The following is a 24,713-nucleotide window of genomic DNA, read 5'->3' as shown; positions in this document are numbered from 1 at the left end:
TATTTTATTAAAAATCTACGCGACGCTGTAGCAAAACAATAATCGAGCAGTCTTCTAACACCAAATTAAGTCACCTGGCAAAAAAAATTTTTTTTTGCCTGGGACATTAACACATTTCAATATATAATGAGGGGTGTTAGTGTCCCTTTAAACGAGAGCAGAAACTGAAACCGAAACTTCAGCTCCGTCTTTGCAACACTGGCCTCGGGCCGCCAAAAACATGGATACCACGTGGTATGGCGGTTGCGTGTACCTCTACGTAACGACGAGACGGGATTGGGGCGGGCAACCGTTGGAACCGGCGTGTGCAAAGCGCAAGTGTCGTCTGCACCGGAGTAACGTTTTGGTGATTTCCGACGACGTCTGCACAACCGCGACATGAGTCCGCACACTTAGTGCGAACATGAACGAAACTCCAAAGGGCCTTATGCTAAACGAAGCGGAACCGGGGGACCGGAACGCGTAATGTCGTACGCAACGATTGGACAGCGCCGCTCCCGAAGAGGGACAAAAATCACAAACACGATGCAACGGCGGCGGTTGTGGCAACGCGGGAGACGGCGCTTTGGGCTACGCCAACACCGTAGCCTTGACTGCGCTGCTTACCGCGCATCAATTCGCCGGCTAGAGTCAACCGATTTCGGCAATTTCGCGCGTTTCAAAGTTTGCCGGACCGTTGAAGAAACATTTAGACAGAACAGGGTCGTAATATTTGACCTTTGGTCTTTGAAGGTAATGCGGAAGAGGACTGCAATGTTTTTTAAAAAAAAAAAAAAAACAAACAACAACAACAAAAACAAAAAAATAAATAAAGTGGAGTTTCTTTGTAACGTCGATATTCATTGTAACAAACATACAACTTCCGACGTCTCAAAATTTCTAAAAAGTGCCCCCGTCTACAACGTCATTAAAAAAACATACAAAAAACAAACAAAAACCGAGGAATTCGAATTGGGGAAGACTACCTGGACTCTTAGCATATTACTTTTATTATTTTTTTTTTCTGCAGGTGAAAAACTTTTTTTGTTGCGATGAATATTTTAGGGGTTATATCACGCGCCTTTGAAGTGTTTCAAACAATAAAGAAGATATCGATGTTGGAGTTGTTAGTGGCCCGTTAAATTAAAAAAAAAAAGACTAATTAAAGGCGCCTTACTTCGTTTTGAGCAAACCAGTCCTGTCCTAGAATATAATTGTACAGACACAAAGAAACTGCCACGCTTAGCCAGACAACTGATTTTGGAGGAGTTTATTTTTTTTCCTCTCGGCCAGGCTTTGAGGATGTCACGTGAAATTTGATTACATACTCCGTTGCAGATGCTAAGAAGCACTTTGTTTGCTGTTTCCGACACGCAACGAGATTCCTTTCAGGTTTCACCCTAAGTAAGTCATCTATCGTGACTCATGATGACTTGTGCCGTGTGTTCTAGCCTGATGATTTTGAACCAGTTGTAATTGCTATTCGTGATCTGCTTGAGTTGTTTCTCCTTGATGTTGTTATGTACTTCATTGCTCCGCACGCCTGGCTCACTTAGCGGCACGTTTGGTGTGGAGAGTGGGGGAAGATGGAGGGTTGGTTCGGCTCACATTGATTAGACTAGGCTCTCAATATCGGAGTCGATTCTCGATGATCTCGTGCACGTGATGTTTTTGATGGCTTCGTCCCGAACCACGAATGTTTGCTCGGGCGATCCCTCCGCAGTTATTGAGAGTACGGCCACCGATCACATTAGGCCTTGGCGTCGTCGCTCACACTGCTCGAAGTGGCCGGGGCGCTCGTACGCTGCAAAAACACGTTGACCTGATATTTGATCTCCTTGCGCAGGTATTCGATCATTTTCATCGATTCGTCGCGTTTCTGCTCGTCGTCGCCACTCTTCTTCAATTGGTTCAGCAGGTATTCCAGCCTCCAACGCAAGGCAAACATGAGCACAGCGAGTCCCATAGTTCGGTCAGCCAGGGTAACTTGAGGTTCTGCATAGGCGAGAGTAGGGAAAAAAGAAAAGTACGCGTTAGTGGGTCAACGATGGAAGCGATTCCCATATACAGTCCGTTTCACTTCAAGCCCTCGGCCGTAGACACTGCTGCGATCTAATGGAACCGATGGAGTGGCGTCAAAAGTGCCTAGTCACGGCGTATATCGTCTCTGTACGTTTGCCGTCACCGACTTAAACAATCACGCGCAATGAAGGTGAGCCGCCGTGATCCGGCGCTTTTCCTGTGATTCATAGCCGGTGACAGGAAACCAACGAATAAAACGAGCACCTAGACGATGCATTGCTGGGACTGGTTGATTGGCGCCATCGCGTTGTAGCCTTGGGCGCGGTGGGACTCGAAGAATGAAACGGGGTTACCGAAAATGTAGGTCGTGTTCAGTCCCGCGGATCCTGTAATTGGTTTGAGCCAATAAAATTACGTCATTGGCCGATGAGCACGTCGAAGAACCAATCAATAGCCAAGATGCGCGAAGACACGAAGTCACGCCCCTCATTTTTTAAGTTGACAGCGACTCTAGGCGAACTTACTGGGCGCAGCGAGGGCCAGGACGGAGAAGGCCATGACAGTCGGAAGCCGCCGCATCTGCGAATTGAAGGGAGATTTTTCGGGTCATAAAATTACCAAAAGAACGCTGTGATTGGCTGGGATTGGTGCCCGCTTAGGGACAGGGCTTGATTATAAAGATACAAAAGGTTCTTATTCTCACTGTTTCACTTTGTTTGCATAGAATTCAGAATAAAGTATATGCCACCCCCCTCCACTTATACCTTAAATGTTTTTTTTTTATGTTGGATACTTGGAAATACAGCTACGCACTTGAGCCGTGTAAATAATATTTTTATATAAAAGTCCGTTCTAGTGCTAGAAAATAGGGATTCAGAATAACGTGGTACGAACGTTTTAGACGGGAAAAATTAAGACACGAAGACTAACAGCACACAGGGCGTTCTTTTTGGGCCATTTTTTTGAATAAACAGTTTTAAGGGAACTACCGAAATTCTAATTGATTTGCGTTCTATGATACCGAGGTAATTACAGTCCACGAGGAAATGATAATATTTTGTCAAGAAAAGCAGTAATTTATAACTTTGGGAATCTGTCCTATAAGATTCAATGAAAAAAACAATTGTCGCACTGTGGAATAAGAACTGTACTCGTGAAAAAAGTTTAAGTATACTGCTTATTAATGTTATAGAATTGTGAACATTGGAATGTTTGTTGTTCAGTGCAAATTATCCCTTTAGAGATGCACTAAGGCTTTCATGTCCAAGAAAGTTGGGGATGAATAAGATTAAGCGTATATGCACGTTTGCATTAGCTTAATATTTCTCTTATCTCTACATCAAGTGTTAGTGGAAGCATTGACAGTGATGTCCGCGTGGCAATTTACAAAACAGATTTGCCCTTGACGCTTCCAGACAAACTTTCAGAGTGCATTCCTTCAAAATGGGTCGGCCTGCAAGATGGACTGCCTGCCGAAAACATGGAAGGCTAGAAATTCAACCACAATTCGCCTTTTGAAATATATTGCAAACGGTACATGAGTCATTCTCACAGAGGAAATGTTTGGACGAATGTTTCTGGTACATCTCACATTAACTAGGACAACTTCGGTGCTTGCTGACGTGCGACAACCAACAGGGACGCGACCTCTACTTCCTTTGTAAGAGAACTTTGTGGAATATATGCTGATGTGAAGGGTCCAAAACGAATGACACATAATAGAAGGAAAAAAGTACTCTGCATTCATCCACATTTTTGGTGCTTTACATTAAGCTTCTTGTTGGTGATTTGAACTAAGCTTGGTGTTTGCTCCGTGTTTCCCCCGTTCTCATGTAATTGTGGGTGGAAACCTTTCTGTTACGCTCTGTTTTCTCTTAAGAGCTGTACAATACGGGACGCGTTATCTGCAGCTCTTGATAACTGTATCTGCCGTTCAGAAGCTCTCTCATCGCATCACATTCGTTAGGCGCATTATCTCATGTATGCATAACTCAAGTAGGTAAACAATCTGCTTCGATGCAAACAAACTAATATGCGGAGGCGTAATGCGTACGGTTCGCTCATAAATGTAAGAAAGCAAAACCAAAAGGGTGCAATATGAACCTTGCTACACGTGCCGCTGGACTGCGCGAGCAATATTATTTCTTAGGGGCGCGACGAAAGTTACGCTAATCTTGAATCGTGAAAAAATAAAGAATAATAGGTTCTGAAATTAAAACAAAAACCTCTTGGTGGGAAAATGTGACCATAACAAAACAGCAAATTGAAGCCAAGTAAATTTTTTTGTTCTTGAGTTTTGGGCTTCAAAATGGTAGAAGGTAGGTCTTCGGATTTGTTCAGTTTTCACGAGTGACACAATTTGTTTGTTTGTTTTATTTCGGACACAAGATCACAAGGAGAAACGACAAAAGACAGATAAGATCTGCCCGACGAGGCCCAGTCCCCTCAGTACACATCATCAGCAGTCAATAGAAAAAACAAATACAAAACATTGAAAAAAAAACATTGGCAAGAAACAGCAGTGCTATATCATTGATACCATTACCTCCACAAGGATTGAAATTACACCTCATATTTTATACAGTCGCTAAAATTGACCAGTTCATAATACTATACACAGTGTATGTAAAGACAAATTGACGTTCAAATTTATTCCGAACAACATCACAGAAGATACCTTTTTAAATCGTATTTGAAGCTGCAACGTGAAGCACTATTTAGTATTATTCCCATAACATCTGGATGTTTGCTTATGAATTGAGGTATCATGCATTTTAGTTTCTGGGTTCCATAGGTTGTTCTTAACCGAGGTATCCTATAGGATTAATGCCTTAAATCATATTGAGCATTATTCCAAAGGAATCTATAAAAAAAGTCTTTTGGTCGTTAATTATGTCGTTCCGTATGTAAATTGAAAGTTTTATATCAAACATTTGGTTAACGTTAAGCAAATTGTGCTTTAAAAAGTGCGGAGCAGTAAGGTTCATGAAATTTAGATTATCTATGCTGAGTATTGACTTTTTTTGCATAATAAAAAACCTTTCGAGGTTTGTCCTAGGTGTCGATCCCCAGACTAATAAAGAGTAATTAAGTTGAGAATGCACTAAGGAGTAATACATTTGCAGTTTTAACCAATCTGGAATCAAAGATCTAGCTTTGTATAAGCCGCCAAGGGATCGAAAGATGTTCTTATGAATTTTATTTATATGGGGGGGGGGGGGGGGGGCTCCATGATAAGCCCCCTTCAGAAAGAAAACCTAAAAACTTATAAAGGGAGACTTGTTCAATTACACTGTTTTGGAACTTTAAGATAATATTACAGTCATCAAGTTTATTTCGTGGCTTGAAAATTACATATTTGGTTTTGCTCACGTTAACCTGTAGCTGATTTGATCCCAGCCAGGAACACTGCTCCCATAGCCACATGCTAGCCACAGTTTCAAGGTCCCTCAAATGATTACCAGAAAAGAACAAACTCGTATCGTCCGCACATAAAATTATATCCGGAGTTTGCGGGATGTTTACAATGTCATTTATATAAATAATAAAGAACAATGGTCCCAGAATAGACCCCTGCGGAACCCCATACGTGATTAGTTCAGGCATTGATCCGTAGCCATTTAGACATGTATACTGCATTATATTCGATGGATAGCTACGGATCAGTTCTTGCGCCACACCTCGGATTCCATAAAAAGGAAGTTTGTGAAACAGGATATCGTGTTTTATTGAATCGAATGCCTTTTTAAAGTAAAAAAATACCCCAACAGTGAATTTTTTTCTTTAAAAATTATTTAACAACTGTTTTTTAATATTTACTAGCGCCATTTCTGTAGATTTGTCCCCCGGAAATCCGTATTGTCCTTTTACAAATACACGTTGTTCACCAAGTAATTTAATGATTCGAGTTTTTATCACATGTTCAAGTACCTTTGAAAGCTGTGGAAGGACAGATATGGGCCTGTAATTGTTAATGTTATCAAGAATGCCTCCTTTGTGTACATAGCTACTTTGGCGATCTTCCTGCCATCTGGAAAAGTTCCTGTAGCCAAAGCATTACTGCATATATGTCGTAAAGGGGAACACAATAAATCTGCGACAGCTTTGATTGGTTCAGCTTTGATATCATCGTCTCTTGCCGCAGTATTATTCCGTAGGGACCTCAGAAAGACAAATATTTCACTTTCGCTGCATGGGATCAAAAAGATAGAACTTGAGACTTTAGGAAAAACATATCTGCCCAAGTCATGCATCGAATCCGCTGCTCCTAATGCAGCGCCGGAGCCCCAAAAATGAGAGTTGAATTTTTCCGCTAATGAAGCATTGCTATACTGATGACCTTCAAAATTAAGAGTATGGGGGTCTTGTTGTTCGATTTACCAATAAGCCTTTCCATTTCCTTTCAAATTTTCTTAGGGTCGTCCGATACGGCAATGAGCTTGTTCTTATAGTATTCTAACCGTGCTTTCTTTAAATCTGTGTTTAATTTTTTTTGTTTATTTTCAATTATTATTGCCTGGTCTTTTGATCGGATAAACTTGTCAAATAATTTATTTCGTTCTGTATTTCGTTTATAAGCTCACGGCTGCTCCATGGTTTTCTAGAGCTTTTGTGCCTTCTTACAAGACGTAGAGGGAATGCACTGTCATAGCTATTTTTATTTTACGTAGAAATATGTCAAAGGATAAATACGGGTTTTCTTCACTATAAACATCCATCCCAACTTATTCCTTCAACTAGAGAACGAAACGTAGCAAGGGTGTCCATACAAAATCTCCGCTGGAATATGGGCGTATCCGAAGTGCGTCTCTTTTCCCTTTTAGCTCGCTGAAAAAAACTAAATATTGGAAGGTGATCACTTAGATTAAAAGCCAAAATGCCAGACGAAATATCAGTGGAGTCATAGCTGGTAATACATACGTCGATCAGAGTTTCACTTTCTAGAGTTATTCTGGTTGGTGAATGAATCACATTTGCGCAGCCAAAAGATTCTATGATATCGCGGAAATGTCGGCATGTAGGGCTTGATGATAGCATATCAATGTTTATATCACCTACTTTAATGACTGGCAAATTCAAAGAGGACGCGTATAATCAAGGACCTCGCAAAAATATTGAAAAAAAGTTATTATTTCACTCTACGGAGGGCGATAAATTGAAGCGATTAGTGTATCAAGACACTTCACGACGATCGATTCGCAATGATCACTAACGTATGAAAATTGAGAGAGGATGATATACTGAAGATTATCCTTATGATAAAGAGAAACTCCCCCTCCCCTGCGATTTGTTCTATACACACCTTAAGACTTACATCGTGTAAAATGGACTATATCACGATCACTCAGGAACCATGTTTCTGTAAATGCCAATATATCAAATTTGTGATCCAGTTTACCCAAACACATCTCAGTTTCAAGCCATTTGTTTCTCAGACTTCTAGCGTTTACATGAAAGACCGACATACTGGCATTTGAAGTCTCGCAGTGTCTATTTTATCTTTTCCAAAACAATGATAACATTTTACTGCTTTAATACTCCATATAGAAGGTTAAAGTTCCCTAGAAGTGTTTTTTTTTCTTGGTTTTATACAAAAACCATTCTTGAACCTTGCAACTTTGACAATAATGGGTCAAGTTTGAATTGAGCTAGTGTTTAATGTACAATGATTTAAGGCAAAAGAAACATACGAAATGAATGCTTTGCATCTAAGCATATTAAAAAAATTATAATATTGTTAATAGAAGTATAGTTCATATACAAGAAACAACACTGTAAACATAACAAGAGCTAAAAGTAGGTAAGTCAAAGTCATTTTAAGAAAATACGTTCTTTTTTAATATATGAAAAGCTTTTCATGTGGTCCTACAGATGCAGCAAAATGTCTTCGCATATATGGTTTCGTCATATTAAGCAGCACGTTTGAAAACCCCAGGTGGCGGGTTCGAGTCCCGGCCGAGGTGCCCGCAATTTGATGGAGGCTTATTGCGGAGAAGGCGCCGTGGAACCGAGCTTTTGGTTGCACGTTAAAAGACCCGCAGGTGATCGAAATTATTCCTCAGTCCTCCACTGGGGCCTGCCAGATGCCCGTCATTGGTTTGGCACGTAAAACCCCCAAATTGTGTTTTAGCACATTTGAAAAGAAGAGGTATTAGTACCTCCATTGTTCGCCGCAAATCTCTGTCATTTCGTTTTTGACTGAAGTATTATTAGTTACTTTTGTAACACAATAGTTTTTTTTAGATCTCAAGTCCACACACAGTTCGTCAAAACTTATATAATGATAGAGTTAGTAGTACAATATGTTAAGGGGTTCTTTAGCACGTTCATTTTGCTTGCTTGGTAAACTACAGAAATTGAAACTGTTTTAAATATCGTTTAAGCGTTGTCATTTGTGATTAACAAACATATACAGGACGTTTCAAAAGATTTCTTTAAGATAATAGATCACTTGTAGTGGAAACATTTCAAAGCGACGGCCCGCCAAGCACGTTAATACGCGTACGTGAATTGTTTCTTTCTTCAATCTACTCCCTTTGCACGATAGCTAATCTAGGCTTGATGAAGCCTCCCAATATCCGTCTTTACTAGCGGCACTTCTACGATGGTGAAATCAAACGTAAAGTTTCAAACCTTTTTGAATGATATGGGGTCAAACTATCAGTTCTGATAGCATCGCGCCGCTTCGGCGCTTGCTTTCACTTTTCTACAATGTACGTATCTTCCGTGTTTTGTCCTTTTTTATATTTTCTTTTTCTCATTGCGATATGAGTACCTCCAACGTTCCCGTAAGCTGCATTGGCTATTTTTCTTCGACGGAAAGTGGGAACGAAAGGGCAATCCACGGGCCGAGCGGGACATAGACATGCCGCAACTCTTTTTAACTCTGAGTGTCGCACCCCCATTTTAGATAGCTGTCGTGATTGTTTATTTAGGAAAGACATGATCGCTTTGAAAAGTAGAAACGGCTACAATAGTACGATCCATGCACGTGATAGAAAACAAGAAGCTAAGGACCACCTGTGATTACCAGGAGGCGCTACCAGAGCTTAAGCTCATGTGCCACCGCCTTCCAGAGCGGCAGCCTTTCCCTTTCATTTTGATTCTCTGGCAAGTTCTATGCTGTCCACATATCTGGTATATCATCCCGTTTTGTTAGACATAGTTAACCAAAACTGAAGGAGGGAGCAAATACTTTTTGAATATTAAACGTGGGCGACCGGGAATTCAGTCTTGAAGAGATAAAGAAACCTTGCCTGTGTGCTGATCCAACTAAGGAGTGCGTTTTACTGACCTGTAAAGTGTGTCCAAAAAGATATGCTTGGACCCTGGAATCGTTGCCAATGGAGGAAAACGAATAAATAAAGTAGCTTTTTGTGAATTTAGCGAACTGCTGAAAAAACCAATGGAGAGTAACACATTTTGCAATGATCCCAGAAAGTACGTAACGAAGTAATTCCCCATCAATTCATGTGACACGCTCAGCAGCTTCCTATGAGCTCAGAAAAGTCGCATCTCAAGGCTCGTTCGACCGTATTGCATTTTGATTTTGCGCAAACCCAGCGTCGTTCTTCCGCGAGCGGTACAATGCTTCCATCGGAAGAACCAAATCGTGCCTACATTCACCTCCGTTGCTACTTTGGAGCGAAAAATCAACAGCTTCGGAGTTATCAGCGACGACATCGTGCAGAATAAAGCATGAACTTTTTGTTAAAATTATAACATACCAGTGATGCCTTATGTTTACTAAATTGCACATAAGGTATATCATAAAGGCTACGGTCGCATTACAAGTATATACCTATATTAATTACGTAAAAGATTTGACAACGGCCCATATCTTTAATCTTAGAACAGAATTACAAATATGTCTTCTTTTCAAACACACTGCTTAATATAACGAAACGGTATATGTCAAATAAATTTTATTTCACGCATAAGAACACAGACAGATTTTTATATAAAAAACTTGAAAAATATAAAAATATACGTATTCCTAACATGACGTTGAATTTTGTATTTTTAGCATTTCTTCCCAAGTTTGCAGTGTTGTTTCTTCTAAATAAACTATACCTAAATTAAAATATTATAATTTTTAAATTGTCTTTGATGCAAGTTTTCATTTGATGTTTGAGCTAGATTCAAACTTGGCTTAGTATTGTCAAGGGTACACGATTCAGGAAGGTTTATTTTATAAACTAAAACAACAACAAACAAAAAAACATACTTCTAAAGAGCTTCGATCCTTCCATACGGAGTCTTCAAACAGTAAAAAAAGTTATAATTGATGTGAAAAAAATTGGATAAATATTTCGAGGCTCTAAAGTGCGTCACTCTAGAAAACCTTTAAAAATGCCAAGACTACTTCTGACATTTGGAAACACAAAACTCAAGAACAAAAAATGTTCCGTAGCTCTAATTTGTAGTTTTGTTTTTGTCGCACATTTTTCACCAAAATATTTATTTTTGAAGAATTGTTTTTAAGAACCATAATTTTTTCTTGTACCATTTGACGTGAAATCACCCCTCGATACTTCTTTTCACAAGTAACGACAACCAATACAAATGAAAAAAAAAAAAAAACAACATTTCACTGGAACGAAATACCGTAGTTCAGTCAACAGCTGTGCGTCGCCATTCGCTTCCTTAGACCTGCACTGTCACGCAGTCGGCGCTTCAAAGAATGTCGCTACTTGTAGTCAGCCTTCATCTAGGAACTTTAGGTGCGACCTCTGTCTGCTGCTTCGAATGGAATAGCGCGGCGTCATTTATAATTTACACACCGTAAAAAAAACCGTCGATCCTTGGTCGACCTTTCCTAGCTTTGTGAAAGCTATGCATGGCGCAGATATCTCTGATTGGAACCACCGTACGCGCACCCCTAATTCTTTTATGTTGTGGACGGCAGCGAAAAGCCTATTGCATATGGCTCGTTAACCCTCGGTGAGGATGAGACGCCGACCAATTGTTCAAGCCGTCATATGCAGAACTGCATTGTATGAGGAACATACACAGGACGCTATAACTCCAGCCTGAGTCTTCTAGACATGCGATGCCGTTGAAACGTTGCGTCCTCCTTCTGTAACGATTTTTTTTTTGTTTCGACGACGTCTGCACAACTCCGGCATAAGTCTGCGCACGTAGTGTCCGCAGTGTGAAAGAAACTCCGAGAGGAAGTAAACACGAACTGTGAGACGACGACCGCGGTTGTAATGCGGGAGAGTGTGGTAACGGCGGAACGGCCGGAAGGCTCCTAAGAAGCGGGCTGCACAGGCGCGTTAAGTGCGATCCAAACCAACGCGTTTTTGTGCGCGCGTAGGTCGTGCGCTTCCCGGAAATTGCGTATTTCCTGACGTTTTTGCGGTTTCCGGGCGGTTTCTGAGTCCCGACCATGCGCGTTGGTTAGGTGCGGTTTCGGGCGAGCGGAGAGCTCCTGCGCCAGACGGCGAAGAAACGCGAAGCTCCAAATGGTGCACTCCACCGTTTGGCCAAGAGGGGAGCGTCCTGCTACGTCACAGCACGTTTTCGTGCACGTTCAGAAAAAGTTAAATCATCCAACTTTCTTATTCGCGCCCGAAAGGCACAAGGAATCAGCGCGATGTCACGAAATACGCAATTTCCGGGTGACGCACAGAGCACGCGCGCACAAAAACGCGTTAGTTTGGATCGCGCTTTACACCAATCACGTAGACACCGCTGAGCGCCGAGAGGAAGCGTTGCTGACGACACTCGTTACGCTTCACCGGAGAAGTAAAAACAAGCAAAAAGGGGCAATCGCGATGACGTTTATCTCAATGATGGCTACGCCTACGTCGTAGCCTCATGACTGCGCTTTTGGTTGGGCCTCGATTCGCCCGCTCGAGTCGGCCGATATCGGCATATGGCGAGTCACAACGTTTGTCGGACTGTTTAAGAAACATTTAGATAGAACTATAGTGCCTTGCAACTCAAGAAGGGAGGGCGAGGGAAAGGAAGGCCTGGAAGGAGGAAGCAGACGGAACGCTGCAGTGGAGAGGCGGAAACCTCCTCCTCTCCCCAGCGTTCCGCCCGCTTCCTCCTTCCCGGCCTTCCTTTCCCTCGCCCTCCCTTCTTTATTTGCAAGGGACTATAGGTCGTAATATTTGACTGACAAAAGAAATAATAAGACAAACACGGAAGGGAAAACATGCCAAGGGTGCAGGCGAGCTGGTGAATATTAACCATGTTGAATTAGCCTAAGACTGGGGTAGAGAAAAACAAAAAAAAAACATCAAAACGTGAAAGAGGCAGAAAATAGACAGGACTATGTCTCAAACTCAGCAGCTCTTTTCTGTCTCTTCTACGATTTAGCGTTTCCCAGTCTCAAGTTAATTCAACGTGGTTCGAAAGGGAAGCCAAGGAGAAGAACGCGAGGGCTGTCGCAGTACGACGCCAGAAGATAAAGAGAAAACAAATACAAAACGAAAAGGGTACTGCAGCAAACGACAACCAGATAGGGAGACGAAGGCCGGGAAGAGGGTAAAATGAGTGAGTCGTGGTGCAAACCGACAGATATTCCGGATTTGTATCCAAGAACTCGTAAGGAAGCCCGCTTCCGGTTATGACGTTACCGGTCCGTTTTTACGGGTTCCGGCACTAGTAGGGAGTTGTAGTAGATCGTTTTTCTCCTTCGCCACGGTATCCCCGAAGAAAACGCCGCAGCTGCGCATGCGCGTCGTTAGCCTTCTCTGCATAGTTCAAGATCTTGTGGCGGATTACGGAGCGCTATCCGGGTGCTTAGCGAGCTGCGGGAACGGTCTACAATTCCCTAGTATTTGGAGTTCAAATATCGCAACTTTTACGTGTCCCGTATGTGACGTATAGGTAGGTACCCGTATTGTGACGTATGCATTCGCATTGAGGAAGTGTCCAATCACGGAGCGGGATTCCTTCCCGCCGCAGAGCACGTGCTCCTTACGTGCTTGACGAACGAACCAATGAACGCCGTCCGCGACGTCTCCGACGCCGGGACGCAGGACCTTTCCCCCAACGCACCCCCCCCTTTTCTCCCCTCACCCCTACCCCAAGAGTGAGTGACAAATGTGCTCAGCTTGCGTACACTATTGACTCTATTTGCCTCCTTAATTTCACTTCAACACCTACAACAACAACAACAACAACGCCGGCGCCGGCCGGTGTATATGCCCGATCATGGGCGCGCAGGGTCGGCCGGCTGCGTTGCTGTCGGCTGCTTGCAGTGATTTTTCTGCGCCGAGTCGCGTCTCTCCCGTCGAAAATTAGTCTAGGTGTTCCCTTTTGCCGTCCGCGACGTCTCTGACACCGGAACACGACTGCTCAACGTTTCCGCACTTGGTCGAGCGGAGCGTGTATTCGAGGTGCCCGTCGAGATCGGTGATGTGGGCTTCCCTCGCGATAGTTTCTGTGGTGCGGTCTATTGTACGACCAAGTCGTACAATAGACCGATCTCACCAAGCGTTCGGCGCATGCGTGACCCCGCCATAACTTTAGTACGCAGAAAACAGGCAGCAGTATACAAGAAGGCTCGTGCCGCCTCATGCTCCACACGCGCAGAGCTCCAGAGAGGTTGTCGCACGTGCGGAAATGCTAAAGCTCCCTCGATGCATTGCGGCAGCGGTGGCGTAGTCAAACTGGCTGGTGAGATCGGTCTATCCCTCTTCGTATTTCGTGCGCCGGAACACGTATTATTTTTTTTTTTTTTTTTACGGTTTGCGGCATACGAATCCGGAAAACGTGTCGGTTTGGGCCGTGCTTTATCTGTGACGCTACAGCCAGGATTATAAATTGACGGCGACAGCTTTGATGTAGTGATCATCATCATCATTATTATTATAAGTATTATAATAATATTATTGGTAATAATAATAATAATAATAATAATAATAATAATAATAGTAATTATTATTTTTCTAATATCACGGCTCAAGCTTGTAGACATTGCTTACTTAAATATAAACAGTTAAGGTGACTTGACGTTTTGTCTTATTAAGATGTTTGGTCTCTTGAAATCGACGAACACTGCGGGCTGGCTTCTTCAATGTCGAGTACGATTTGTAAAAAATTCAAATAAATATCTGGTTGTCCTACGAAAGTCACGCTACAAGATAAAACTTTAGGCATCTGGGTAACGATAACCTTACTCACCAAGATATATTATGAAGCATCGCTATTCTGAATCGTAGCTTTTTTTAGTGGCTCAAAGTGGCCCGTAGCGGTGATTTTTAAAGACTTACCATGCTTTAGCTTGTCTCTGGTGTCTGTTAAGAGCAGAAAATGATCCGGATGCTCGTCAAGCAACGGTGTCACCTCTTATATTTGGACTGGGAGCCGAAGCAGCTGTCTGACGAAAACAACGAAAGAAGCTGACATATCAGTTCTATTGGATGTGCTCGATAAGCAAGCGGGGAAAAGCCTGCTTCCATAGAAATGGTTTATCTACAGCCCCGATAATGGGGAAGCACCCACCTACGTTATTTGTCTCGCTTCCGCAGAAATATAAAAGATGTCGTGTGCGTCACGGAACTAGCCACGAGGTCGCGTGATCGGTATTCTTGCACTTATTCATTGATAAGGTTGCGTGTTTTCAGGGTATATCAAAGGCGACATCATTCCTTTCGGCAGCCGTCCATCCAGGTTAAAGACCTCTCCATCGCTTATCACCCGGGCGAAAAACGCCGAGCCGCAGAGCAGAGCAACAGCGCATGCGCAGAAGGCGTTGCACGGCATAGCAGACGAAGATGGCAGCGCAGAGAAAGCGATTTTCGCAAAGGTCTATAGCGTCTATAGCAGAAGCGTCGAGCGAATATCCCGTGCACACGGCTGTCATGGCGAAATACACTTTTTTTTTTTTTTTGCTTAGTTGCACTGTCAGTCTGGTGGAGACGCTACCGGCATAGGCTGCTTAAAGGGGCACTGACACCTCGTATTTGCTTTTGTTGTCAAAAACTACGCTAGTTGTAGTCATAAACACGCAAAACGAGAAATACCAGAACGCAAAAAAAAAAAAAAAGAAATATATTTATATATTCCCACGCGCGCGCGCGTCTTTTTATTTTTGTCGTTTTGTCTCCCGCTCCGGGCCTCCGCGTACCTTTTATTTGTAACGTAATGGATTGTGAAATTTAGAACCTTTGTAAGTAATATTTCTATCATATTTAACAAGGGCATTCGTAAAACCGTTTCTTTTTTCTTTTTTTTTTTAATGCAATTCTGAACGCAGTACCACCCTTCTTTTTGAAATACAGAAGATCGGAGTTTGGAGTGATGTCGCCTCCTGGCTTTTTATCCTCACTCGGGAAGCATGGCGGCGATCGACGCTTATAGCACTTACGATGATCGGTGTATATGGGGAACCGGACGAAGTTGTCTTTTTTTTAGGTGCCCGACGACCTCTCAGACTTCAAAAAAGAAATCGTCAAACGGTCAAAACAACCGGGTTTGTTGGCTGCGTACCTGGTTTCGATTGTGACCCTTTCGGGGAAGCCTTTGGCCGCTCATGTCGCTCACAGAAGTTCTGCGCGTTCTCTTCGACCTCACACCGTTTCAAAGAATTTCAGATCGCTGAAAGCTTCAAACACGAAAATGAAGCGTCGTCTGCTCACAGCGATAGCGGCTGATCGCACGAAGCGGCTGATCGTGGGACGCGGGTGAACACGACATGGAGGTGTGAGAGAAACTTGAGTTGCAGGATGACTCAATCTTTGACATCACTACACTGGCACGGACAGCGCGGGAACTTCAAACTCGGCTCTGAGCATTTTTTTTTTTTACTTCACAAATAGTGTGTTTTCAAGTTTCGAATTTTGATGGCAATGCCCAGGCATCGTTTTCAATCGTTTTGAACCACAATGAAAAAAAAAGTTCACATGTCAGGTCACTTTTAAAGCCCCTGTACCTGGGACAAGTGGTGCATTCTCCTCCCTCCTCCTCCAAAAAAAAAGAAAAACCTCTTTACCTCGCCTCTAACTTTTGGTTTGCGACGGAGGCTCCCTCTGAATGTTCCCAAGCGCCTCGGTGGGTCTCGGTCAGCTGGAGCGGCCCGATGCCGGTCGTGTGGACTTTTCTCGTCATATAAGTGTGGCAGTGATCTCATTTAGAGCCCGCATCATCAGCCGACCGCCATGAAGCGGCTTTATACTGTAAAACCCTTTATTCTCGCGGCCACTATTTTTCGCGAATCGGTCACAGATGACATAATTGCGACCACTAAATTTCGCGAATTCCAGACGCCTACATTGAAAATCTTAAGGACTAAAATTTTCGCGCGCCCTTAAATTTCGCGAATTCTTCAATTCGCGAAATTCGCGAAATTTGAGGGCTCGCGAACATAAAGGGTTTTACAGTATCTGTTCGTCTAACTGTGGATCCCGACACTGCTTTGGATAATCGTTTTGATCGTCCCTACCGAGTTGCGTTATCCTGTCAGTGCCCCTTGAGTGCTTGTACGACCGCTTAGGCTTTACAGGAACCGCAAGTCGTTTTAATCATCATATCACACCGCCCAATTGCAATTATATTTTCCACCAGTTCAAATAATTCACTACTTCCTTTTAATATGTGTCATTGGCGAGCTTTCAGGAGTGTTTTTCCTAAGGGCGCTAAAAAAACATTAGGCGGCATAGAAAGCATGATACTTTTATTCAATTTTTTTGTTTTAATCGGGGAAGTGTTGACCTCGTTGACGCTAAGCTACCATTTTTAAGCTGCATACTTTACTATTAATGACAAAAATCGCTACGTATCTTTCTGAGCGTGTATTGTGTACATAATGTAAAATTTGCGATACCACTGGCCTCATGAAACCGGCTATTCGGAGCGGCTACTTTTCCATGTGTAATAAATGTTTTCATCGTTTCATGTGAGCAAGCAGTTTTTAGAAATTAAAGCTACGTTTTCGTTTAGTTTCTGAACACTGTAATTTTGTTGATAATAAAAAAGTACAAAAATGAAAACTCCAACTCAACCGCGATTCCCGCTGCATTTAGACTCCCGAGCCAGCGTCTTAGGGCTCTAAGCACATTGCAGGCTCGGGAACTAGAGCTCGCGGTTTAAGTACCTGATCGAGTGTTTGAGAATTTTACTTTTATGCCGTTTTAACTTGGACCTGAATGTGGTCTATTCAAAATGTCAATATTCATACATATTAATTCTTGTAAATGTATTTAAGGACTCTAGATCCTACATCAAATCTGAGGAGAGGGAACCAATTGCAGGTTGTTATTTCAGTTAAATGGAATGGTTAAAATACAAAAAGTATAATCAAATCTTATCCAAAGATGAATGCAAAACAAGCGAAGGCGAAATAAAAATCTCCCTGAACATACACAAGCACAGATTACATTAAGGACAATAAGATCGAAGTCCCATTTTTATTTTTTTTCCACAAAAGTACCAGCCAGGTAAAAGGCCACGGCAGGAGCATGCAATAGAAGTACAACACATGCTGAATATGTAACAGAGTTGATCAGAGAATGAAAAAGGGGGATAAATTATACTAACATACGCCATACACCATAAAATGTTTCTTAACACTTCATAAATGTACAGGCAGCTTTACTGACATGTGAAATCACTTTTGCCTTTCATGAAAAAAATATCGAGGACACCTAAGCACTTCTTATGAGTTGTGAATGCGAAAGCATTAATGTCTCAACTTCTTCTAAACTGTGAAATAAGGAACAATAAAAAAAAAACGGACGAAGACAACAAAATTTTAAACACATCTTAAATTGATTGATTTGAGCACACCAGTAAATAGACTTCCAAACACATGGAGAAAAAGAAAGGGAAAGAAGGAAGTCTAATGCATAAGCAAGACAATCAACGAGTTCATCCTAGACAGCATGAGACACTCCTGGACTCCAACACTCTTGGAAAGGGAACCGCCTCCCTAACAACGACAGCCCCAAGGTCAACACACAGGGAAAGCCTTGTGTGTAGAACCTTGGGGTTTGTTGGCCCCAAAGCTTCTCGGAAAGTTACAGGCGGTGCTGTAGAGAACCGAACTTCCATAGAGCACTCTGGATCGGAACCCTAACTCCTGATGAGTTTAGAGCACTGATACTGCTTCGAGGTTGACTGAGGCACACCTACAACGACTGTCGTCTCTGTTCGTTTATTCAATGTAGAAGTGTGTGTCGTCCCATGGCTCCCCGAGCGAGGTCTGAGCAGCGTCCTACGTACCCTTGCTTCCCCCGCTTGTCCTGGACAGATTGCCGCAGCAACAGCAAGAGCTGTTGAGTTTTAATTTTTGACTGGTCTTTATTTTCTGGCGGAGTGAAGACAGTTACACGCTGTTACTTACACTCGAGCTTATTGTCTCACTTTTGGCCACTTTACAAGACTAAATAATAATATATTTTTCTTTTTCAGGTACACTGTTTACATTTGTCATCAGGCAGTATCATCAGAATGACACTCTTTTTAATGTACTGATGAATAACAAAGAGTTACAAAGACAACTATATTCAATGCAGAAAAAAACTGATATTGGCGCAACGACAGGGGTACAAGTTGCAACGTGAAGAGAATGATTTAAAATTTGATCTTTATCTTTTTCTCGTTGGATATCAACTTAAGTGTCCCGAGAAGTCCACTATGAAGGGGATTGCATGGAGTAAAGACACCCTCGAAACAACACGGCGCCGTTTCGCACGGGAGACAAGAGTTGGCGCAACGAACGCCGCCAACGAACGAGCATACGGCGCCGAGAGCCGGCGTATTTAGCAGACTATCTTTTCGACTCAAAAGCGGGGCGTGTTCCGCAGGCGGCGACAGTCGCAGAAACAAAAACAGACTTGGTAACAACAAGGAACTGCAGTTCCTTGTCTGCTAAAGACGCCAGATCTCGGCGTCGTATGATCTCGGCAGTTGGCGTCGCGACCGCTTGCGCCATCTCTTGTCTCCCATGCGAAACAGCGTCGTGTTGTTTGAAGACCGGTGGCTTCGCTGCGTTTCCATAGGAGCTAAGCCTTTTTCTTTCTTTACTTTTTCCTCAGGTAAGTTGGCTCTTTGCAAGTTGTACAAAAAAAAAATGCACCATCTGTGGGCAACGCTGCACAAAGTCGTAGCGCGATAGGTTAAGAAAATGAATATTGCGGTCGATTTAAAGAGCCTGGCGTCTCCTTAAATCACCCTGTAAATCCCCCCAGAGACGTCGGCACTCAAACCATGTGAAACGAGCGTCTCAAATGTCTTCGGTACCAGAAGCGCAAAGGCGGGATCTGCGCCGGACCACGGGCGTTTTTAGGAGCCCTCCGTTTCCTCAAGACGTATTCCGCAGCCCATCACAACACAGAAACCTCGAGGAGCATGTTTGGGTAAGATATAACTTTGATGGTGGGCGCAACCTTGTAATTCAACAGGAGCACGCAAAACAATTAGCGGAAGGGACGGCCGCCTAGCATTTGTTTTGCATGTGTTGGCCGTCGCAGCACTGTGGTCCTCAAACGAGTTCATTGCACGACCGCCTTGGTCGTGGTTCATAGCAGTGCTCTTCGCCGAGCAGCGTTTTAAATTTCGCGTTCCTTGCTCAGGCAAGAGGTCCCGAGGTGGGATTGCATGCCTCGGCAAATGTATTACCTCCGGGTAGAGATTCTGGCAAGAATGCAAGACGACAAAAAGAGGTTACTTTTCTCTAAGTGGTGCAATGTTGTAAAGGGTCTGTTGCTTTAATAAACGTAGTGGAGGTATTTGCCACCGTGACCTTTACCGGCTTTTACATTCTCATTTACATGTTCCAAAAAAAAAATAAATAAATGTTGTATGAAGTCAGTGTCTCAATGTTTCTCTTTCTAGCTTTCTATAATATGATTCTGAATAATCCCATACTGTTTTAAAGCTAAATATGCTACGTGTGTTTAGATTTAAACATAATATAACTAGGAACATGATCCGTGCACGAGCTTATTCCAAAACATTCTAAAATTGTTTTATAAGATATTGCGTATAAACGTTGAATACAGTTTGCTGTACATTTGCCACTTAAAATATCTACATGTTGCAGAAACATCTGCTGCTGGGAGTCACCATAGAAGTAGGCAACAGAGGTGGCTACATAAAAGAGAAATCTACAAGTACTTGGGATCACTACCTCTGAATAACAAGCGGCAGATTCTCACAGCCATGGCCACTTGTGTGACATTCTTCTCGTGTTTTCAGACGTGCCGTGCAAAAACACTGCAGAAAGCGACCTGTGCGAGGAACCTTTTGAAAAAGCAGCAATCAAAAATTGTGTGGGGCCGACGAGGACTGTGCAATAGCCAGCATCAGGGCCGCCACAGGAATTGACCCCCCTAGACCCGAGACCAGTGGCAATGTCAGTGTTGATTGCCATGTCTTCAAGAACAAGCCGACGAAGCAGTGGTGTAAGGGCCGGCGCAAACAGTAATGTGCAGCTTACAAGAGTGAAAAGGAAGAGGAAAAATAGCCTTAGTAGATGCTTCGGCTCGGTTTTGAAGCAGCCCGACATGCTCCAGTAGAGCAGCCAGAAGAGCCGAGCCACTTGCAGCAGCAGTGAAGGCATTCCTAACTAAAATGGCTCACCAAGGAGCTCTAATCTATATAGCTGTTTGTTTGTTTGTTTGTTTATTTTGAGTGCCCCAAAATAGCCAAAGCCTATACATTGGTGCACCTGTTAGTAACATTTCAGATAGCATATAAACACAAACAAGAAAAGTATGGTCGCCTCACACACCTCTAAAAGAAAAACACAGAAATTGAATAGTTGCAAAGCATGAACATTATTTCAGTACATGAAGCAAGCACTTCCTAAAATGAGGTTGGTTAGGTTGAAAAACGTCAATGCCATCTGATTCCAGAAGATTGAAGTAGTTTTGCAGTCGGTCAGAGGGTGACGTGAAATCGCTGTAATTGACATGGAAAGTGCGACTAGAACGAACATTTCTGCCGGGTATATGATAGTTAATAGATGTGACCAGAGAGCTAATACCGTGATTAGAATGTATGCATTTAAACAAGAATAAAAGGTCACGCGAGCATCGTCTTGATGCAAGGTTGGTGATTTGCAATTGTCTGAGCACTTCGTTGTAATCACATAGATCGTGTGATGGGGATTTAAAATGGTAAGTTCTGGCAAATCTTTTCTGTACGCGTTCCACATTATTGGAAGCTGTAGCACTAAGGCTGTTCTAAGTCACAGTGCAGAAGTCATGTTTTGGAAGAACTATGATTCGATAAAGTACGTAGAAAAGGTAAACACTTGAAAAACACTTACTAAATCTTGAAATTGCATCGAGAAGACGAAAACAAGAGCTCAGAACGTATGTCGCGTGCGAGTTAAAGTTGAGTTTGGAGTCTAGCATCACTCCCAGATCTTTCACAATCGTAACTCGAGTAATCGACGAATTTTCTAAGTAGTAGAGAAAGTGAATTGGATTAGTCTTACGCGTGAAAGATATTACATTTGTTTTTCCAATGTTAAGATCAAGCCCGTTATCTTTACACCATAGACAGATGGCGTTGATATCTTCCTGCAGTAGAGCACAATCATTTAATGACGAAATATTTTTATAGATCTTGAGGTCATCAGCGAACTGCAAAAGGCTCGAATGGCGAATGATGTCTTGGACATCTTTAACAAATATATTAAAAAGAAGAGGTCCCAGATTGGAACCCTGGGGTACACCAGATGGCACAGGAAAAAAACAAGACCTAACATTTGCGTAGCCGACACAGTTTTCTCTTGCAGAAAGATAACTTTCAAACCAAGAACAGTACTCGTCGCTGAGACCAGAAACAGAAAGTTTGTGTAACAGTAAGTTGTGGTTTACACGATCAAATGCCTTGCTACAATCAAAATACACTACGTCAACTTGCTCTTGAGAACAGACTCTGGGGGCAACATCATTTAAAAGACACGCAAGATTTGTTTCAACAGACCTGCCGCTCAAAAAGCCATGTTGAACTTCGGGTATTAAGTGCTTAAACAGTGTGTTAGATGCTTATGAATGATTTTTTCGAATACCTTCGAAAATGCGGAAAGCAATGATATCGGTCTATAGTTTGTGATATTCGTTGAGGTGCCTGATTTAGGAAGAGGGATTACCAAGCCCCTTTTCCAGGCGGTCGGAAAGATACATTGCTTCAGCGACATAGAAAATATGTGGTGTAGAATGGGAGCCAGTATGTCGACACACCCCTTAACTATAAAATTCAGTATGCCATCAAGGCCACAAGATTTTTTAGATGGGAGCTGATGAATTGCCCAAACAACGTCGGCAAGGTCAATTGTCGGAGGAGGAAAATGGTTATGAGTAGTTAGTAAAACCTCCGTGTTTTCGACACTGATTGATGAATAGGTGGACAGAAAAAACTTTGCGAATTGATTGCATATCTTATCAGGATCAGAAGAATATGCTCCGTCAATCATAAGTGAAGCAGTACTCGACCTATCTCGAGTATGCTTTTTGTATTTAATGGCAACAGGCGAAACGCATTGGCTTGAAAGTGAAGATTTGGGATATTCGTCTTTATCATAACTTTCTATCATTAGAACTCTTCTATACCATACAGTTGCGAACTTATATCCACTCTATTTTACAAAAGCAAGGCAAATTAGTTGTTTGTGCTTAGGCAGTGTCTTTATTTGTCTTTGAGTCATTGCAACAATACATTATGCTGTATATGAGAAGTTTAGCCAGTGCAGTATAACTGCTAGCCTGATGATACACAAACGCACAATGGTACGATGCTCATACAGATCGAAATGGATAGGGGAAACACCACCTGGATAACAAGCTAGTACTGATTTCACTACACCTACCATGATTGGCCACAGTTTACAAATTACACATGACTGTTGCATCTGCATTTGGCTGGGTGAAGCACTGATTGACCCCAAGTCCTAGCTTAATGCCGACTGGCCACTCATGTCCAGTCAACGTGCTGCGATGCCGCGGCTGATTAAGGAAGCTAGTGGATACAGTAAATTCACTATGCACATGAAGAAAGGTAAAACACGCAGGCGAGCTGTTGAATGACATCCATAGTAACCCTGAGTCGTAGGAAGAATAAAAAAATAAACAGAACAACGAAGTCCGTTTTTTAATTGTTCCTACAATTCAGGGTTAGTATGGATGTCGCTATGAATGCCTTGCTATCAGGTGGTGCTGGCAAGGACACTAAAGTCCGGATCCCTGCGTTCTGCAGCGAGAGTTTCCGTCTCACATGCTCTTAGCTGCAGTCTACTGATGCACCTGGCCTCCAATACCCCACCACCACAAGGAGGGTGTTTTTATGAAAGCTAGAAGGGGCAATGCTTCTCACACCGATTTGTAAAATCACTGCTGAGCGAATGTTGCCCTGTAGTAATCCTTTCACCACCCAACGCGCAAGCACTTTGCAGAAGCAGATTTGATCGTAGTCTTGCCATACGGTTCGACCGTATGCACCAAGTCACTGGATAACACTCTGCCTCTCAACTCTTCCAAATGCTGTCGTGCTGGTCACCTCCAGGAACACCCCTGATTAGTAGTCGACGCTCACTGAAGCTGGCGACCCTTCACCACAGTCAACAAACCAGACTACCTAAAATTATTTTCCAGAACTTTCCCCAGTTCACTACACGTTCCAGGTCAGGTGGATGTTGGGGTTTGGCAGTTGGGTCTTTGAAAGCACAGGTGCTAACACCTCAAACAGCTTACATTTTCGGTCAGAAAAGTTGCAGGTTTGATTGGCCCTACTATCCCGAATTAAGTGCTAAACAATAAGGTTCACTTCGATGTCTGACCTGGCAGTGGAATATCCGTAGAGTAGCCCCCTCTGAAAAGCAGTGTACTGAAAACTTGATATTTGTTACTGTAGATTTTGAAATGTGATTGGTGCTTATCAAACCTGTCACGAAGGTCTTCAGCTGTCTTCTTACTTTCTTGCAAGATGTCTGGGCACATCACTTGTCTATCAGTCTTGTTATCCGTCAGTAGAGAGAAGGATAACTTCACACGAAAACTAGGACGCATGTCCAGCTGAAGATTTCCGTCCTGGAACAAGAATGCTGCCTTCAAATTCTCCTATGTGGGACTCTCATATCCAACGACTACCTTCCAGTCGATCGTTGGGCCGTGTAGCTTGCAAAGCGCACCAGCGAAAACAGTTCTCATTGTTCTCACTGTTGTGCGTGTGCGTAGTTGCGCTCTGTCTGCGGGAAATGTGATGCAAAGGCCACAGCCTTTCAATGCCCTCTTCTGCCACTTGGCTCAGTACAGCTCCCATCCCGGACGGAGAGGCGCCGCAGGCCAGTACTATGGGACGTAACTCTTCGTAGTATGCTAGAGCAGCTAAGGATTTTAGCAGACCCTTGGCACGATTGTACGCCTCTGCGTCCGTCTTCGTAAAGGCCCACACGTTATCCTTATTCAGAAGGCGATGAAGCGATTCTAACATATGGGTGGACCCTTTCAAGAAACGACCATAGAGCTTCAGAGCTCCCAACAACGACTGAAGCTCTGTCTTGTTCGTCAGTTTTTAAGCTTTCTTGATGGCCTCCACCTTTTCTGCTGAAGGACGGACGTCATCCTTGTTGATAAAGTACCACGGGCACGATACTTCTTTGACTCGAAAAGCACACTTGTCAGCACTCAGACGCAGGCCGTCGTCTTGGATGCGCTGAAGCACCCACTGCAGCCTATGGCCGTACTTGCGACCGTTTGTCCGCCAATGAGAATGTCATTAAAAAAAAAAGTCCCTGCACTCCTTCG

The 24,713-nt window shown here is 43.0% G+C and overlaps 1 protein-coding gene and 1 pseudogene across 1 annotated transcript; both read right to left on the bottom strand.

Annotated features, from left to right (window-relative positions):
• Positions 1–772: 772 nt before the first annotated feature.
• On the bottom strand, positions 773–14,342 carry LOC115332964. The gene is made up of 3 exons (XM_029995472.3): positions 14,232–14,342; positions 2,526–2,580; positions 773–1,974 (listed from the first exon to the last, which is right to left on the bottom strand). Exons 1-3 carry the CDS (start codon positions 14,232–14,234, stop codon positions 1,730–1,732), a joined length of 303 nt encoding a protein of 100 aa, XP_029851332.2. The 5' UTR covers positions 14,235–14,342; the 3' UTR covers positions 773–1,729.
• Positions 14,343–20,738: 6,396 nt separating this feature from the next.
• On the bottom strand, positions 20,739–21,539 carry LOC115321706 (annotated as a pseudogene).
• Between the last annotated feature and the right edge of the window lie 3,174 nt (positions 21,540–24,713).

The sequence above is a fragment of the Ixodes scapularis genome, unplaced genomic scaffold (assembly GCF_016920785.2).
Source record: "Ixodes scapularis isolate PalLabHiFi unplaced genomic scaffold, ASM1692078v2 PGA_scaffold5__190_contigs__length_132052651, whole genome shotgun sequence".
Classification (NCBI taxonomy): Eukaryota; Metazoa; Arthropoda; class Arachnida; order Ixodida; family Ixodidae; genus Ixodes; species Ixodes scapularis.
Note: the sequence above shows the minus strand (reverse complement) of the source record. Positions and strands in the feature narration are given on the sequence as shown.

Coding starts and splice junctions, on each gene's coding strand:
- LOC115332964 (XM_029995472.3), bottom strand. Junction 1,975..2,525: donor CCTGGCCCTCGCTGCGCCCA/GTAAGTTCGCCT, acceptor TCGCCTATGCAG/AACCTCAAGTTACCCTGGCT.